The sequence below is a fragment of the Gossypium raimondii genome, chromosome 5 (genome assembly GCF_025698545.1).
Source record: "Gossypium raimondii isolate GPD5lz chromosome 5, ASM2569854v1, whole genome shotgun sequence".
Taxonomy (NCBI): domain Eukaryota; kingdom Viridiplantae; phylum Streptophyta; class Magnoliopsida; order Malvales; family Malvaceae; genus Gossypium; species Gossypium raimondii.
The window spans coordinates 12,744,507-12,761,936 of record NC_068569.1 but is presented as its reverse complement, the minus strand read 5'-3'; the positions used below and the strand labels follow the sequence as shown (position 1 = coordinate 12,761,936).

The 17,430-nt window shown below is 35.0% G+C and overlaps 1 protein-coding gene and 1 pseudogene across 1 annotated transcript; one reads left to right on the top strand and one right to left on the bottom strand.

Moving 5' to 3' along the window:
• Window positions 1-381: 381 nt before the first annotated feature.
• Window positions 382-7,074, top strand: LOC105766805 (apoptosis inhibitor 5-like protein API5). Its single transcript, XM_052630755.1, is given in 9 exon segments — window positions 382-1,522; window positions 2,103-2,314; window positions 3,773-3,838; window positions 3,924-3,989; window positions 4,818-4,928; window positions 5,057-5,077; window positions 5,079-5,144; window positions 5,228-6,497; window positions 6,716-7,074. Coding segments are annotated over 8 exon segments (666 nt in total). The 5' UTR covers window positions 382-1,509; the 3' UTR covers window positions 5,339-6,497; window positions 6,716-7,074.
• A 19-nt stretch (window positions 7,075-7,093) lies between these two features.
• LOC105766804 (glutamate receptor 2.7-like) lies at window positions 7,094-11,311 on the bottom strand (annotated as a pseudogene).
• Window positions 11,312-17,430: the final 6,119 nt, after the last annotated feature.

The window sequence follows — 17,430 nt, the reverse complement described above, 5'->3', positions numbered from 1 at the left end:
AATTTTAAAATTTTGAGATCTTGATATATTATGCTCAAGTCTCTTTATTGTGAATTTTTTCCTCGTGATAGCATTTACTTTTAAAAATTATTTTAATTTTTCTTATTGAATTGGTGTCCAATTAATTTATAATATCAACTCAACTAAAAACTTAATAATGTAGATAATAATACAAAAATAATTTGTTGAGTCGGATTGTTTATGGGTCATTGAAGCACTACTTATCTCTCTCAAGATTTTGTATGATTATTAACAATTACGATCATCTTTTGGATCTTTGTCCTTTTGTTGGACTACCAATAAAACTGCTGAATTAAGGTACCATTATTATATGCAAACCACATTACTCTATTATATCTTTTGATGGTGCTTCTCTTTTGCATCATGAGATTGAGAGTGTGTGTATAAGATAAATCTTTTGGCCTTCTTAGGCAATTTGTAATGCATTCTGATTTTACATTAAAAGAATACAAAAATAATTTATAGCTTCATGCACATCAATATTACGAAATGCATAAAGACTTGAGTATTTCTTTTTCATCCAAAATATATTTCAAAGTGAATTGAACTTGTGGTGTATAAAGGAGTTTATTAAAATGATTTGATTGTTCTTATAGAAAAGAAAATCAGTTTCGAGCAAAGCCCAATTCATAATATTTTCCATAGAATTTAGGCCAAGTTTGTGTTTTTGGGTCAAACTAATTCCGATTTCAATCCAGACATTCCCCCAGCGCTGCGTTTTATTCTCAGCACGCATTTCTCTGTTTTCGCTTGGAAATGTACTGCGTAGCATTGCACATAGACTGTTTGATAAAATCACCCAGCGAATCGAGTTTGAGCTGAGTAGACTCCGCACCTGAAAACTCGAAACAGTGCAACGGTTAGCATCAAGAATCACCGTAACCGCGAAAGTTTCCTCGTCACTAAGAACTATCATCCTGAAAGAAACACCATCTTCTTCTTCTTCTTGGCTTTCAATTCGCTGCTTCTCTGCCTTCTCTTCGCAGCAACGTGTCAAAAACCCGGAAAAAGAAGCAATCCCAGGAGATTTATTGAAATGGGGTTCACTCGGTTTTTGCAGGACTTCGAGATTTGCATCTGGGTTCAAGCCTTTAGAACCCAAGCCGTTGGATTCCATCATGGATTTGAACCGAGCAAAAAACCGTTCACCTGAGGACCTTGCTTCTATTTGGGATGATGTAAAATATACCCAATTACTGAACTTTTCTTTCCCTCTTCATTTTCATGTTGTTAATATGAAAGAACAAATTGATTAAGCAAATTTTTTATGTTCAGTATCACTTGGGAAGAGGTCATATTGGGTTGACCATGAAGGCAAAACTTTACCGTTTATAGGAACAAAGAGGCTCAGATTGGTAATCCATTTGATTCCATTGTTTATGTTGTTACATACACGTTGTTGGGTTTCATAATTCTTGCTAGTCTCACTTCTGTCTTAGCAGCCGGTATTTTGTCATTCCTTTGTGGAGAGGAAGTGGTTATACAACAATGTTTGCTCAAGGTTTGTTATTTGATCGGTAGTCTTTGAACTTTTTTCATATTGGTTTTATGTGACAATTGATTTATTTTGCGGTGGCTGACTTCTTTTGCTTGTGATCTATATAACCGATGATTTAACTTAGGCAAAATGCTTTCTATACTACAATGCTCATAATCATGTTATGGTTTATTGAGTCATGCCTGTTGTAGCAATAAATTTGTATTAAAAAACAAGCTAGTTTAGAGCCATAATTGTTAACGAGTTCATTATTCTCAACCATACTTTTGATTTGATACTATCAGGCATAACATCATGGCTTTTGCAGTTGGGAAAAAGCATTGGAAATGCCTTGCCGCAAGAGTTTCTATTTATTGGCCATTCTTGTGCATGCTGATTCCCAAATTTCTGTTGAACGCATCAGAACCAGGAATCCAATTAGGGTTATTTGCTATAATGAACAGTACTAAATACTAATGATGTCATGCATTAGCCCTCAATTAGATTTTTAGATAGCATATGCCATTGAAGTATACAATCAAATTTTGCATTCTTCCACAAACTTGTTAGTTTGCTTAAATGTTTATTCAAAATTTTGTTGCAGTGCAATTGCCATACTTGCTTTTCACTGGTCTTGAAGATTATAAAGCAAGAGGAACTCAAGCATCTCCTTACTTCACTGCATCCTTTTACACAGAATTTGCAGAAAGCAAGGACTTGGTACTTATTCGTGGAGATATTGTTTTCACCAGCAAGCTTACTGATGAGGAAGCAAAGTGGCTCTTGGAAATCACTCAATCTTTTTATCTTAATGATGTGAGATACAAGCTGGTTGAATGTTTCAATAAAGAAGCTAGTGATTTTGAGTTTAATAAAAATTCAATTACAAATTATCTGGTTCATAAGAATTTTGGATTCCTTTTTATTGAAAATAAAAATATATTAATATATTCGTAATTATTTCGAAATATATAGTTTCAAAAAAGATTTCTTACAAGCTTTAGACATGCCCATTCTGTAACTTATTAAAATGATATTTTTTTCTGAATTGCAATGCTTCATTTTGAATAAGTGTTCCATTTTCAAGAAATTATTTAAATCCTCTCCAGAAGAGAGGATGGTCTTGAGATTATTTGTTGTGTTCTTGGGAGAAATATTGAAGAGAAATTATTGTAAGGTGTTTCGTTTTACTTAGAGAGATACAGATCTTACACTTTTTGTCTCCCATTTAAATGATATCAACAAGTTAACCATTCTCTTTATATATCAGATTGTATTCATTTATGTATTGTGAGCTAAGTTCTCTTCAATTACCCAGTAAAAGTTATCTACGTTCTGGGTTGTCTACATGTTGGTTTTGGTGCATATTCATTATCCACAAACATCTAATTAGAATGATCGAAAATACTGTGAAGCATGAAACATAACAACACACACGGAACTGCGAACTTGCAAAACTTGCTGTGGAAGATGCAACATAAATTGTATTTAATTCTATTGTAGAGTTTAGAAGATGTTACACTAACTCTCTAAAGTCGGTTAACCTTTTTTCTAACTTTTTAATGTGTTATAATAGTCGGGTGGCAAAGTCGACCATATATCATTCAGGTGGTAGAACCAACCATATATTAAAGTCATTCCAAGTGCATTAAGTACTTAGAAATCTAATGCTTAACCGAGATTTACAATTACAAGAGAATAAAACACTTTTGTTAATATACAATATAATTACAATATGACACACACTTAGCTCACTACTCTTCTCTACCTCTGGCTCTCACACTCTTTTGCTTATGGCTCACTCTTACATCATAGCAAGAATGAAAGCTCCCACCCCTATTTATAAAGTTTAGTGGTCGTTGGATTGTTTACAAATGTCAACATTGTTACCATTGATTTTACAAATATCTAATAGTTAAATTGTTCATCTAGAATATTAGTCCTATTTCTTTATTTTATATTCTAGAATCTTCCCAAACGAATATCTCTTATTTGATCTAGAAGTTGCATTCGCTTTTAACAAAAAGTTTGAGCATATTTGGGGAGAAAGCACCTCCTGAACGCTTGGAGGAATTAATTGGAATAATTGAAGGGCAGGATGATTTAGATGCTCGATTTGATGTTAGTGCTTGTTTGCTGAATAGTGGTGAAAGGTGAAAGGATGTGGACCATAAAAGTTAAAAATAGTTTTACTGTTCAAGATTGTCTCCTTGATGTAGCATTACACTGCCATTATTGTGAACCTTATAACTTTTTACATGGTTTTTGGTATAGGTTTCAGATGCGGATGATATTGATAGGTTGATATCTTGCCTTTTCATGGCTCTTCCTTTTTTTGTGGTAAGGACTATATTTGATAGCGCTATATATGTACTTATCTTGCTTTAAGTACTCTAGTGTCTCTTACCGTTAAATAATTTTACAGCGGGGTGCATCTGGCAGCAAGTTCCTCTACTACTTGAACAAGCACATTATACCTGTTTTTGATGAGGTGAAATACCATATTTCTTGCCACAAGTATTGCAACACGTGTAGTCGAAGCTCAGTGTAGTCGAAGCTCATTTTGTATGAACCTTGATATCAGTTCAGTTAATTTACATTTATTCTAGACTTCTAGTTCGTTCTTCTTTACAGTTAGCACTGTTATTCTGGTACAGAATGAAAAGTTCTTATGGTTAATTTTCTAGTCCTTAGTGGTTATGAAGGTTTGAAATGTTGTCATGGATGTGGACGAATCTTAAAAGTTTCTTTGAGCTCCAGAGCTTGGGCATATGTCTTTTTTCTATTTGAAGTTGTTGAATTCCTTATTGTCCTTGGTACCTTTTGGGTTTTAGTTGATCAGATCTTCTGAAATTGGGATTGATCTGATTTCACAAGTAGGTTTGTTTTTTCTATTTAGCTACTTGCTGATTGATTCTGGAAGCTATGGAAGTGGTAGTGCAAAAGTTGCATGTTATATAGTTCCAACTTCCAACCTAATTCTGAATGGCAATAGAGTTTCCTGGGAAGCTGCTCATGGTCCATAATATGAGCAGCATGTATAAAATTTCTGAACGCCTTAATATATACTAACATCCACTCAGTAAGAAAAAAAATTGAAAATACTAATGCCTTGGGAACTCTAGAAATGTTTCTTAAATACGATGTCTCTTGGCATTTTTGTATTTCTGTATGCTCCATGAAAATTAGAAATTCTCCTTGCAAGAAATTCTTGAGGAACTCTTTTCTGAATACTCTCGCATGAGCCTCTATTTGTTCTACCTTATAGCTAGTACTGTGTACAGGAATGACTCTATTTCATAATGTCTGTGCCTTACAGCTCCAGGAGGAACGAAAGCTAGATTTGCTCAAAGCTTTAGCAGAAATTTTGCCTTACACAACACCACAGGATTCACGTCAGATTCTCCCTTCTATTGTTCAGCTTTTAAAGGTATCAGAATGCATATTCTTATCATATCTTGTTTAGTTGGAGTTTTCTGATAATATTTATCTCATAGATGTTTATATCTATACCATCTCTGTTTGTTTATAACTCTTTTTGCTCCCCTTTCTTGGCAGTACATGCTTAGGAGGAAGACGGGGGGAAGAAACAAACTTTACCTATGTTGAATGCTTGCTATTTGTCTTTCATCATTTTTCTCACAAGGTGTTTTTTCCCCTTCACTATCTTGTTCACTTGTTGCATAGATTTATTTTCTGAAGTTCTTATTTGAATTTTTTGTCACATAGGCTCCCAATGCCACAAATAGTCTATGGGGTTACTAGATTGTGACTGGTCAACCATCAGATAGGCTTGGGGAAGACTTCTCAGAGTATTATAAGGACTTCACTGAAAGATAAATTGGCCTCTCTTCTCCCTTATGCTATACTTTAAAAAAAAAGAAAAGAAAACTACGTTTTTCTTCTTCCTTAACTTTTTTCTATGTTTATATACCAATCCTAATTTATTTATTTGAGTATGTACAGACCGATAAATTGATCTTGTTGAAGACATTCTTTGTTTTCTTTTTATCTTGAAATATCCTGCTGTGGGTGTGAACAAAAATTGAGCAAAAGGAACTTCTATCAATGAAATCTGTTGTGAGCTATTTAGCTAACACTATTCACTAGATGAAATAGATTAGACAGGCATTGCCAATAACCTGTTTCTTCCCTACTCCCATTTTGTTCCCAGTTTTGAACAAGTCCTTAAAACCACTATTATGTTGAATCAAAGAATTGTTTGATATATTATTGTATGAATCCTATTTTTGAAGAAAAAACAAAAAGATCTACCGAACAAAGTTGTACAATTTGTTGAGGAACAAGCAACTGCTTAATGGTTGCCTAAGTTATGATTGTAATCCATTGTTTAACTTCAACGTAGAGGTCCAGGTTGGCTGTGAGCCAACTTCACATATAAGCCTAGGCCCTAGGGTGCTCCAATGGAAAGGAAAATTTGAAATGTCCTTAGACCTTTCATCCTCAGTTGCATTGTTGTCAGTACTGTTCTAAATGCTTCTTTTATATTGTCCATACTAACTTTCTAGTGAATGTTGGTCATGATTGAGTAGTGTTGAAGACTTAACTAGGGTCACCGTGAAGAAATTAACTCTAGGAATGGCTGAGAACAACAAAGCTATGGCAGCAGCTAAATCTGATGAAGCAAAAGATAGCATCGTGAGTTTGTTCTTAAAACATATAGTTTGTTTTCATTTTTTCTTATTGACTTTGCTCTTCGTTTTCTGATCGTAGAAAACTCAAAAGCAGAATACCACAACTAGTTTGCAGATCTGCAATAACATTTTAGCTATGACAAGGGTAGATAGGAGTGAAAATTGTCTTCTATGTCTTGCATGTGCCATGTAGGCCTAAACTCTTCAACATCTTATCTTTTATTATTTTTACCCATTCAGCCCTTGCATTAAAAAAGGACAGCATTTATTGGAGATAAGAGTGTCAATCTTTCCTGGAAAGAAGCTATAAAACCTTCTGCACCCTCCACTGTAAATCCAACTGGGTAAGTTACCTGTTTGATCTTTAACTGTTGTTTTCTATTCATAGCAGGATTCTTTTTTACCCTTCATTTCTTTTTTGCTTTACTGATAGCCAGACCTACATGTTTAACGTAATGTGAGGGTTGGTGAGCCACATTAACTTTAATAAAACTGAACCAAATATAACTAAATTCCTTTTCATATGTAAGTCAAATGGACTCTTGCTATACTACCCCTGCAGCTAATGGATCCAATAATTTGGTGACAAAGAAGGGTCGTGGAGCTGGTGGCATGCAAAATCAGCTTGTTAATAGAGCACTGGACGGTATATCTTTAGGTGGGAGGGGTGGTAGAAGAGGAAGAGGCTACCTGTAGTTTGATGCATTAAACAGAGTTCAATGATGGCTAAATTTGTAGAATCTTTTTGTATCTGAAGAATACGAAGAGGAGCTATGGATGTGTTAAAACTTTCTTTCAGAACAATTTTTGTTTGATACTGGATGCCAACGAGTGTGTAGATTCATTGTGGACTAACAACGGCCATTGTAGACCTGAGATTGATTTAGAGTTAATTTCTTAAGGTGAATTAGTCAGACCTGATGATGTAGAAGGTGACTGGTACATTCTAATTTCTTACAGGTGAATTGAGAATGATAAGCAAAATACTTCATTTAGTTATACAACAGAGAAATCGAGGCTCATTTTACAATTAGCTAGTTATATGGTGTTACTAAGAGAGGTCCATTATTACACAAGGATTAATTAATATTTCAGGGAACCAAGCTATGAATAAAAACTCAGGCAATGATGGATCCTTGGTCAATTCTGAGTTTGCAGCAGCATTTCAATCTCAGTTTCTGCTGGTGATGATGTGCCATCGAGATTCTCCATGTTAGTGTGACCAAAATCTAAGGTTGAAGGGCTCCTCCATTCATTGATATCTGGTTCTGGATCAGGAGCTGCTGAAGCTTCTCGTTGAACTAAAACCACATCTCCCAGATAAAAGTATTTGGCAACTCGAATTACCTTGATCCAAACACTCTGACTCTCATCTACATTGTCCACTCGGTGACGGTAATATTTCTTTAGCAAGTTCATGGAGAAGAATAGAAAACAAAGGGTGGATGTAGCTCCAGATATAAAGTAAAGACCCTAGAAACTTCGGATGCTCAAGCTATCAGTTGTACTGCTATCGGTTACATCGGCTGAACACTCCAGCGAAGGAGAAAACCATTCCTTTTCCAGTGACAACAGAAATCCATTTTCAGAGAACTGTAAAATGGCTCTTGAAAAATCTTTGGCTATCGAAGAGCCTTTCTGAAATACCTGCATACAGAATTCCAGGAAAGAAGAAAACCCTTGAACAAGTTTAATTAATAGCTAAGGTAAAATTAGGAGCAAGAAGAAAAGACTATTCTACAATGCTACGAGGGAGGAGTTCAACTTCAATATTCAAAGCATGTATGTGTACGTAGGTTGGCTTCTTCAGAGTTCAGTATATATCTTCCAAATGCAACACATTTGGAGATTCTAGTTCATTCTTAATAATTAAAAAAAAAACTTTTCCTAGTAATTTCTTGTTGAAACTGGAACATGCCATATTAAGTTATGGCAATAATATTATGTACTCACAAAGCCTAAACCGCCAAATCGTTAGGTCGGTATGGAAGTGGTAAATTGCTTGCAGTAATGACTGAGGAAAACTTTTGCCATAAGGTAGTTCAAGAAAGGTAGCAGCAATGCGGTGGCTTTTGAATTCCCCTTCATACTTATATTCACTGCTGACGTTCTCAATATTATAACTTTTAAAATTAAGAACATTCTCCAAGTATGTCCTTACAAATGAATCTCCATCACACCCAATTTTCAAGTTGGCCCTCTTTAGCAATTCAATATCTGTAACATTTGGTCCCAATCGCTTGACCGTCAGCATTGATGTTAGGCTAGCGGTGTAGCTTGAGTTTAAGACCAGCACAACGAAGAGCCACACTACGACCACCATTCGAGTGAGGTTACTGTAAACCTTCTCTCCTGCACAAGCCATTGTCAAACAATAAACATGTATGAATGAATGAATAACTGGTTTTTAAGGCTGAATTCCATCCAGAAACAACAGCTTCAATGCAGGGACCATTCACTTATTGGATCTTTGAATTTTATGCCATGTTTTACTGTCAGCCATTGATTAGACAAGAGCTTTCCCTCAATTCTCACATTAATACTCGTCAAGAGTTCTTGGTATGGCAGTGAAACTTACTGTGAGCAAAGAAAATGGAGGAGAAAGCGAACCAAAGTGCAGTTCCAATCTGATGGTTCCAGAGACCTCTGAACTCAGGGTTGGACTAGTGCTCCAACACCCAAACTATGAACATGGTGTAGATTAAGATGGTGGCAGTGGCCAACCACATTTCTATGGTGAAAAGTTTCACGAAAATCCATGCCGAGTCCTCCGACTTTGCTGGAACTATCATGGTCAACCCTGACCATGCATATGGCTGAGTAAATTCCACATGATCTGCTCTGTCAGCTAGTATCGTTATGTCACCGACAGCTGCGTCATAAGTCTTTCATTAATTTTGGTACACAAGAAAAAACAAACAAAAACATCATAAGAGACAAAATTATAGAAATAAGAAAACAAAAACGAGAATCATAATCGTTGTGGTTATTCTCATTAATTTTCTTCACCACACAGGTGTCAAGAAGACCGAGTCCAAATTACACATCTTATCTATGAAATTTCAAGTGTAATTCAATTATTAAAAGAAAAATGAAGGATAGAAGGTTTGTTTTCATTTGCAATAGAGATCCTTAAGGAGAAGCATGAATTGAAAAATAAAGAGCTATTACCTTGTTGTTGACTTTGTTAACAAGTTCATCATATGTGCCATTGTGGGAATCAAAACGGTAAGGTAGATGATAACCTAGTACCTTAAGAACTTCATAGAAAAGTTCAATGCAGAAACCATCATAGTTCTTTACGCCTGGAAGTTTATCATCTACAACCTTTACAAATTTCTCAAATGAGGTTCTTGCTGGAACTCCAATAATCAAAGGCTTTTCATCTGTTGGCATTGCCCATCCTTTTGGAGCAAGCTTTGAATCACCAGGCCAATAGACTCGACCACCCAAATCTTGAGATATTTCACCAACATAACCAGTTTCGTTCTTCACTGTAGGATTCTTGAGAACCCAATCCCTGGCAACCAGAAATCCAACTCCTTGTACCTTTTCCCAACCACGTTTACGATCCTCAGTATAGGATCATACGACAGCTGTCCTTCTTCGAAACATACTTCACCACTTGCACCAGTAAAATTGCTTGAAAGTATCTTTTTCAACAATTTTTTTGGACTCTTTCCATCACTTTTTAGTTTCTCCACAGCCTGCGTGATGATTCCAATGCTATCATAGGCACGTAAGGCATTAATACCTGGTTGGGAATTATCTTCCTCATGATATTCATTTCTGAAAGTTGTCCGGAAATTGGTATAAAACTTCTTGTAAAGACTAGTATCCTCAGAATAGTAGGTCTTGATTCCTAAAGTACCTTCTATTGACGAAATCACTGAACTGTTAAAAGAGTCGAGGTAACTCGAAATGGTCTCTGTAACTATCCAAGCTGAGTCGTGTCCCACAAGTCCACTCTTTTTAGCCTCTTCAAACAAATGTATCGTCATTGAGAAGGATGAGTGAAGAACAACAAAAACCCGAGATTGTTTCTTCTGTAGCTTCTTCAACTCCTCATGGACAGCAACATTCAGATTAGTCACAGAAGAAAATGGAGGAAGGACCAATTGGAATTCAACCTCTGAACCCACATCTTGAAGCGCCTCAGGTAAAAGAGCCATCTTCCCAGATTCACTACCAAAGGCATCGTCTTCATAAATAACTATAACCCTTTTCCAGTTGAATAGACCAATGATAGCTGCAATGCATTTCATCTGTTTGGAATCTTCGTTAGCCATTCTTACCAAGAACGGCCAGCGAGCGGTTGCTAATGGCGGTGTGATGGCCGGTGCTGCAAAAGAAATAACTGGAACTTGAGCTCGGGTACCAATATTACCGACCATAACTGTTTCTTCCCATTTCTTCAGGCCAATGATCAACTTTTTGTTCTTTAATCAACTTCCGAGTTGTTATCAATATGATTATTCAGAGTTTAGACCAACACAAAAGGAAGCAGAATTTATTCAGATAAAACAATGACTAACCAACAGTAGCAGCTAGGAGAGGATTTCTTCCAGAGTCTTGAATGTGGAGGGAGAGCTTGTGGTTGTTTGAATCGTTGCTATCGAAACTTTGAACAGCAATATCCAATGCAGTTTTCTCTTCTCTACCAGTACTCGAATGAATATCGATGATTGCGCCAATCTTAATAAGCTTGTTAGCGTTCGTGATCTCTTCCCCGTTGGATAAAACGAGAAGAAGGGATATGAAGACGAAAAAGAAAAGCAAAACGTATCGTCCATGTTGATAAACAACTCATAAAATATATACGAAATAATAACTAATGAAGGAAAAAGCTTATTAAAAAGTATATATGATAATATGATATATATGTATATATAAGACCGTCTGAACTATCAAAAGCCTTTAAGCGTAAAAGTTGAATGTTAACATTCAGCCTTTATTGGACTTGGTCTGCCAAGAAAAGACGAGCATATTTCAACTCCATTTAACATATATGTCTAGAATGTGACAATTACTACAAAGAAAAATTGTATACATTTCAATTACATTGAGGAAAAGTCAACGTACTTATTTACCTTGAATCACCACCGAATATACTACACCTGCTTGTATGTCTTAAACATTGAAGAAAATTTATACCCATGTTTTGGTTTGGCTTAAGTACAAATCGTGCTTGTTAGGGTTTTACCCTCCTATTATAAATTATAAAAGGAGTTTGACTTTTTTCTATAGTAACATGGTTGGAGTATATCATATCTTCATCAAGTTCTTTTGGTCCGGTAAAATAAAAACGCTCTCAAATTTAACGTTGATGGATTTACCTTGAGTAAATTTTCTGGTAACACTTATTGCAGTAAGACTAACTAGAAACATATGAAGTATATGATTAACCCAATAATGAAAGTTTCGTGAGGAGACTGAAGCTAACTACTATAAGATAAAAGATCTTCTTTTTAAGTTTCCCTTGACTTTGTTCGTGTCAACATACAATTCGGAATACCTAAACTCTTTTGAATTAGGTCCGAGTCAAATAGCAATGATTCAAAGAACACTTATTAATAATAGGTTGAGAGAATTTTAAAAATAAATTTTGGGAGTAAAAAAACCAAAGTGCTCCTATTTATAGTGTCTCAGTAATAAAAGTTAGGATGTTTACAGTTCAGTTAAAATTGAATTAACTGACCAAATCGATCTAATTCAGTTAATCAGTTGGTGGCCGAATTTAGTTCGGTAGGAGCTCGGTTAATGATTTTTTAGAATTTCAGTTATCGTGTGATTCAGTTTGAAACCAGACAATTAACTGAATTAACCAATTAAATGAAATAAATAATATATATAATATATAATATAGTGTTTTGTTGTTAACTTTCAATACTTACGTGGTGTTTCTAATGTATTATTTGTTATTCTCATTTTCATTTAAAGTTTTTTGAACTATTAAAAAATGAACATTAGCAATGTATTTTTTTATATGTTTTATACTTATTTTAACCAAAAGACAAAAATATATAAATTTCGGTTAATTCGGTTAACCGACTGAATTAATCGAAATATTTTGGTTCTGTTTATGTATTTGAAAAAAACTTCAATGTGGTTAACGGTTAAAGATTTTTACATTTCAAGTAATTCGGTTAATAGTAATTCAATTCGAGTATTAACCGAACTGGCCATTTGAACACCCATAATAAAAGTCCATTAAAAAGGGTAATGAATGATATTTTCAGTTATAAAGAAATTATGATTTTTTATTAATAAAAAGTTTTATTGGTGATAGTGAATAGTAAATTGAGCGATGAATAAGAATTACTATGTTTCTAAAAAAAAACACTCAATATTATAGAAAATTTTAAAGGGAAACCTTTTAATTGTCTCTATCTCTATGTCCGATCCACCAAACTAAGCTCCCTATTATATGCCAAGGTTATTTTTACTTCTATGTTGATAAAGTAATAGCATGTGAAACTCTTTTATGAAAAATCTTTAGGAATGCAAAACATGTGTTGTTTCTAAATAAGAATTGTTTCAAACATAAGTTGTTCTTTTAGAAGAGTTTATTGCTGTTAGAATTAAGTGACCCGAATCCTTATTTAAATAAAATACAGTGGTAAAATAAAATAAAAGTAAAATCCCTATAGAACTACACTTCTTTTATTTTATTTTAGAATAAGGTTTTTTAAACTTTATTAAACTTTATTAAACTTTATCTATTTGATATTGATTAGAATAAGGTGTTTCAATCTTACTACACTTCTATTAGAATATGGTTTTACAAGCCTATAAATAGACATAGTCTACTCCTCTTGTAATAATTCGAATTCGACATAGTGAATTTTCTTCTCTTCTGCCCGTGATTTTTTCCGAAAGGGTTTCCATGTAAAAATCTATATTTTCTTTATTTTTATTTCTCTTTTCTTTACAATATATTGTCATTACTGAAGCGCAAGGATTGAAAGGCTTTAACACAGTTACATTTGTATTTGTCTAACGAAATTTTGCAAGATGTAATGAAATAGAAGACCGTCGCTGGATTATGGAAGAGGTTGGAACAAATATGTATGTCGAAAACTCTAACTAGCAAGTTGCATATGAAGCAACATCTTTATGCTCATCGTTTAGAGGAAGGTGCATCTGTGCACGAACACTTAACAGTGTTTAAACAAATTCTTTCAAACTTGGAGGTCATGGAGGTTCAGTATGATAAAGAAGATCTAGGGTTGGTTCTACTTTGTTCGTTGCCCCCGTCTTATTCAACCTTTAGAGATACGATTTTATATAACCGTGAGTCTCTCACAGTTGATGAGGCTTATGATTCTTTACTTTCGTATGATAAGATAAAGTATCTTGTGGTTAAAACAGATTCTCAGGGAGAGGGTCTCATTGTTCATGGGAGACAAGACCGGAGTGCTGATGATGATCGTGGAAGGACATAAGAACGGAATCCTCGTGGTAAATCTAAGGGTAGATCGAAGTCTTCAAATAGAGGTAAAACTTGTAACTTCTGCAAGAAGAAAGAACACATTAAATCTAAGTGCTATAAGCTACAGAACAAGATCAAAAGGGAGGTTGCGAATCAAAATGTAAAACAACCAGAAAATTTCGGTAAAGCTGATGTTGTAGAAGACTACAGCGATGGTGAACTTCTAGTCGCTTCTGTCAATAATTCTAAAGCGAGCGAGGAGTAGATTCTTGATTCGGGTTGCACCTTCCACATGAGTCTCAATCGGGATTAGTTTACAACATACGAAACAGTGTATGAATGTGTTGTTTTGATGGGAAATAATGCTTCATGTAGAATTACAGGTGTTTGAAAAATTAAAGTTAAGATGTAACACCCCTTACCCGAGACCGTTTCCGGAGTCGAGCACGAGGCATTACTTAGCTTATCTTACCAATTCGGAGCATAAAAACTAGGTTTGAAAATTTATTTCACTATTTACAGCAAATCTGTCCAATCGCGCAGCAGTTACTAAATTAATTATAACTTGAGCTACAGAACTCGAAATTTAATTCCGTAAATTTTCCCTGAAACTAGACTCATATATCTACTCACCATAAAATTTTTAGAATTTTTGGTTCAGCCAATTAGTACAGTTTATTAGTTAAAGTCTCCCCTGTTTCACCACCTGACTGCCCTGACCTCTAGTCACTAAAAATAAGTTTTCTCACTGTAGGATTTTCATATGAAGTTCTTACTTGTTTCTACAGAAAATAGACTCAATGAGAAATCTATAAATATAAACTATAACTCATAACCATTTTTTTACAATTTTTAATGATTTTCTAAACTCAAAACAGGGGACACCAAAAACTGTTCTGACCCTGTCTCACGAAAATTTACATATCTTAAAATATAAAATTCCTTTCGCTACACCGTTATTTTTCCATGAAAATAGACTCAACAAGCTTTAATTCCATATATTATTCACCCTCTAATTCATTTTATAGTATCTTGGGTGATTTTTCAAAGTCACGTCACTGTTGCTGCCTGAATTCTGTTTCTTTGCAAAATTTCATCCTTTCATGATTTCCATACATAATTTATCACCTAGACTCTTATAACAACAAATACCTTCATACTTAACCATTTTAATAACCATACATTATCAAATACTTACACACCATTCTTTAGCAAAATCATAATCACAAACATTCAAAATAACTAAATCCCTATACATGCCATAACTCAAACGTGTTTCGATATAAAATACCGAGCAGTTGTGGTTGATAGTGTGGACGATCTCCGACTTCTTTAGGATCCTTGAAGTAGCTTTGCAATACTATAAGAGAAAGAGAAATAAAAGAAGTAAGCATAAAGCTTAGTAAGTTTACTAGCAAATAAATAACAATATTTAACTTAAATAATTAAACTCAAATGTCTATATCTCTAGTTTACTCTTTAGTTAATCTCATACTAGTTCTCTTGCTTGTTTACTTAGAATACTTGTGTACATAACTTACTCAACTCTTGCTGCATCGTTGAACATCAATTGATAGTATAATAAGTTCTTAACTCTTATAACTTACCGAGCTTGCCATTTATGCTTTAAACCGAACTTTCATGAACATAATTCGTTTACAAGCCCGTTGAGCTACATTGGAATAATAAGGATACTCGGGTCTCTTCCGATAATAACATGCCAAAGCCATGTCCCGGACATGGTCTTACATGGGATGTTCTCATGTTGGTGCCCATGCCATGTCCCGGACATGGTCTTATAGGGACATCTCATCTCGGTTATAACGCCATGTCCTGACATGGTCTTACATGGGACCTCTCGTCTGGTGCCCATGCCATGTCCCGACATGGTCTTCTGAGGACCTCTCATGATCTTAAGGATACCAATGCCATGTCCCGGACATGGTCTTACATGGGATCTCTTTACCCAAATGTCATGACATTCGTATCCAGTACCATCCTTATGTATCAACGAGACTTTTAAATTTTAATTCTCTATCATTTCATGCTTGGATCATCATCAAATAAATTCATAAAATAAATTCATAAATGCTGGAAATTAACAGAATTAATAATAAATATTGAAATATTGCATTTATTTACCGTAAACTTACCTCGGTATCAAATATAGTCCAATTCAACAACTTAGTCTTCAACTTTATTCTTCCCTTTGTCTAACCTCGAGTTTCGTTCTTCTTGATTATGGAGCTTGGAAGCTTGAAAACCCTAACTATGGCTTCCCCCCTTGCTGATTTCGTCCTAATGAAGAAGATGATGATTTTTGCCATCTTTTTCCCTTTTAATTCATTTTAATTACTAGATTACCAAATTGCCCCTAACTTAAAAATTTTCTATTTCACTTATCTCATGTCCATTTTTGTCTACCAAGTTACCAATGGTATAATTACCATATAAGGACCTCCAATTTAAAGTTTCATAACAATTGGACACCTCTAACATGTAGAACTCAACTTTTGCACTTTTTACAATTTAGTCCTTTTGACTAAATTGAGTGCCCAAACGTCGAAATTTTCGAACGAGATTTTCACAAAATCATTCCGTGAAATCATAGACCATAAAAATATAAGAAAAATAAATTTTTCCTCATCGGATTTGTGGTCCCGAAACCACTGTTCCGATAACCTTGAATTTAGGCCATTACAACTCTCCCCCCCTTTTTAAGGATTTTCGTCCTCGAAAATCTTACCAGTAAAGAGGTTTGGGTATTGTTTCCTCATTGCCTCTTCCGGTTCCCATGTTGCTTCCTCAATCCCGTGCTTTTTCCATAACACTTTCACCAAATTTATCTTTTTGTTTCTAAGTTCCTTTGTTTCTCGTGCTAATATCTTGACCGGTTCTTCACTATAAGTCATATCAGGTTGAATCTCCACTTCCGTCGGAGTAATAACATGTGAAGGATCTGACCGATATCGTCGTAGCATAGATACATGAAAAACATTATGGATTCTATCGAGTTCCGGTGGTAAAGCCAATCGGTAAGCAACTGGTCCAATTCTTTCTATAATTTCATATGGTCCGATAAATCTTGGACTCAATTTACCCTTTCGACCGAACCGGAGAACTTTCTTCCAAGGAGACACTTTTAAGAATACTTTATCACCCACCTAAAATTCAATCTCCCTTCGTTTAAGATCGGCATATGACTTCTGTCGATCGGAAGCTGCTTTTAGACTATCTCGAATCAGCTTGACTTTTTCTTCTGTTTCTCGGATTAAATCAACCCCGTGTATTTTCTTTTCACTGAGCTCTGTCCAATATAACGGTGTTCTACATTTTCTACCATACAAAGCTTCATACGGAGCCATTTTAATACTAGACTGATAACTGTTATTGTAAGCAAATTCAATCAAAGGTAGATACCTTTCCCAATTAACTTGCAACTCTAATACGCAACATCGGAGCATATCTTCCAATACCTGAATTACACGCTCAGATTGGCCATCATGTCCGAGGATGAAATGCAGTACTGAAATACAACTGAGTACCCAAAGCTTCTTGTAATTTGTTCCAGAAACGAGACGTAAATCGGGGTCTCTATCTGATATAATGGAGACAGGCACTCCATGTAGTCTAACAATCTCAGATATGTACAATTCAGCCAATTTATCTAAAGAATAATCCATACATACCGGAATAAAGTGCGCGGACTTTGTCAATCGATCGACAATTACCCAAATGGCATCTTTCTTCTTTGGAGACATCGGTAACCCAGATACAAAATCCATAGTGACTCTTTCCCATTTCCATTCCGGTATAGTGATTGGTTGAAGCAACCCCGAAGGTAC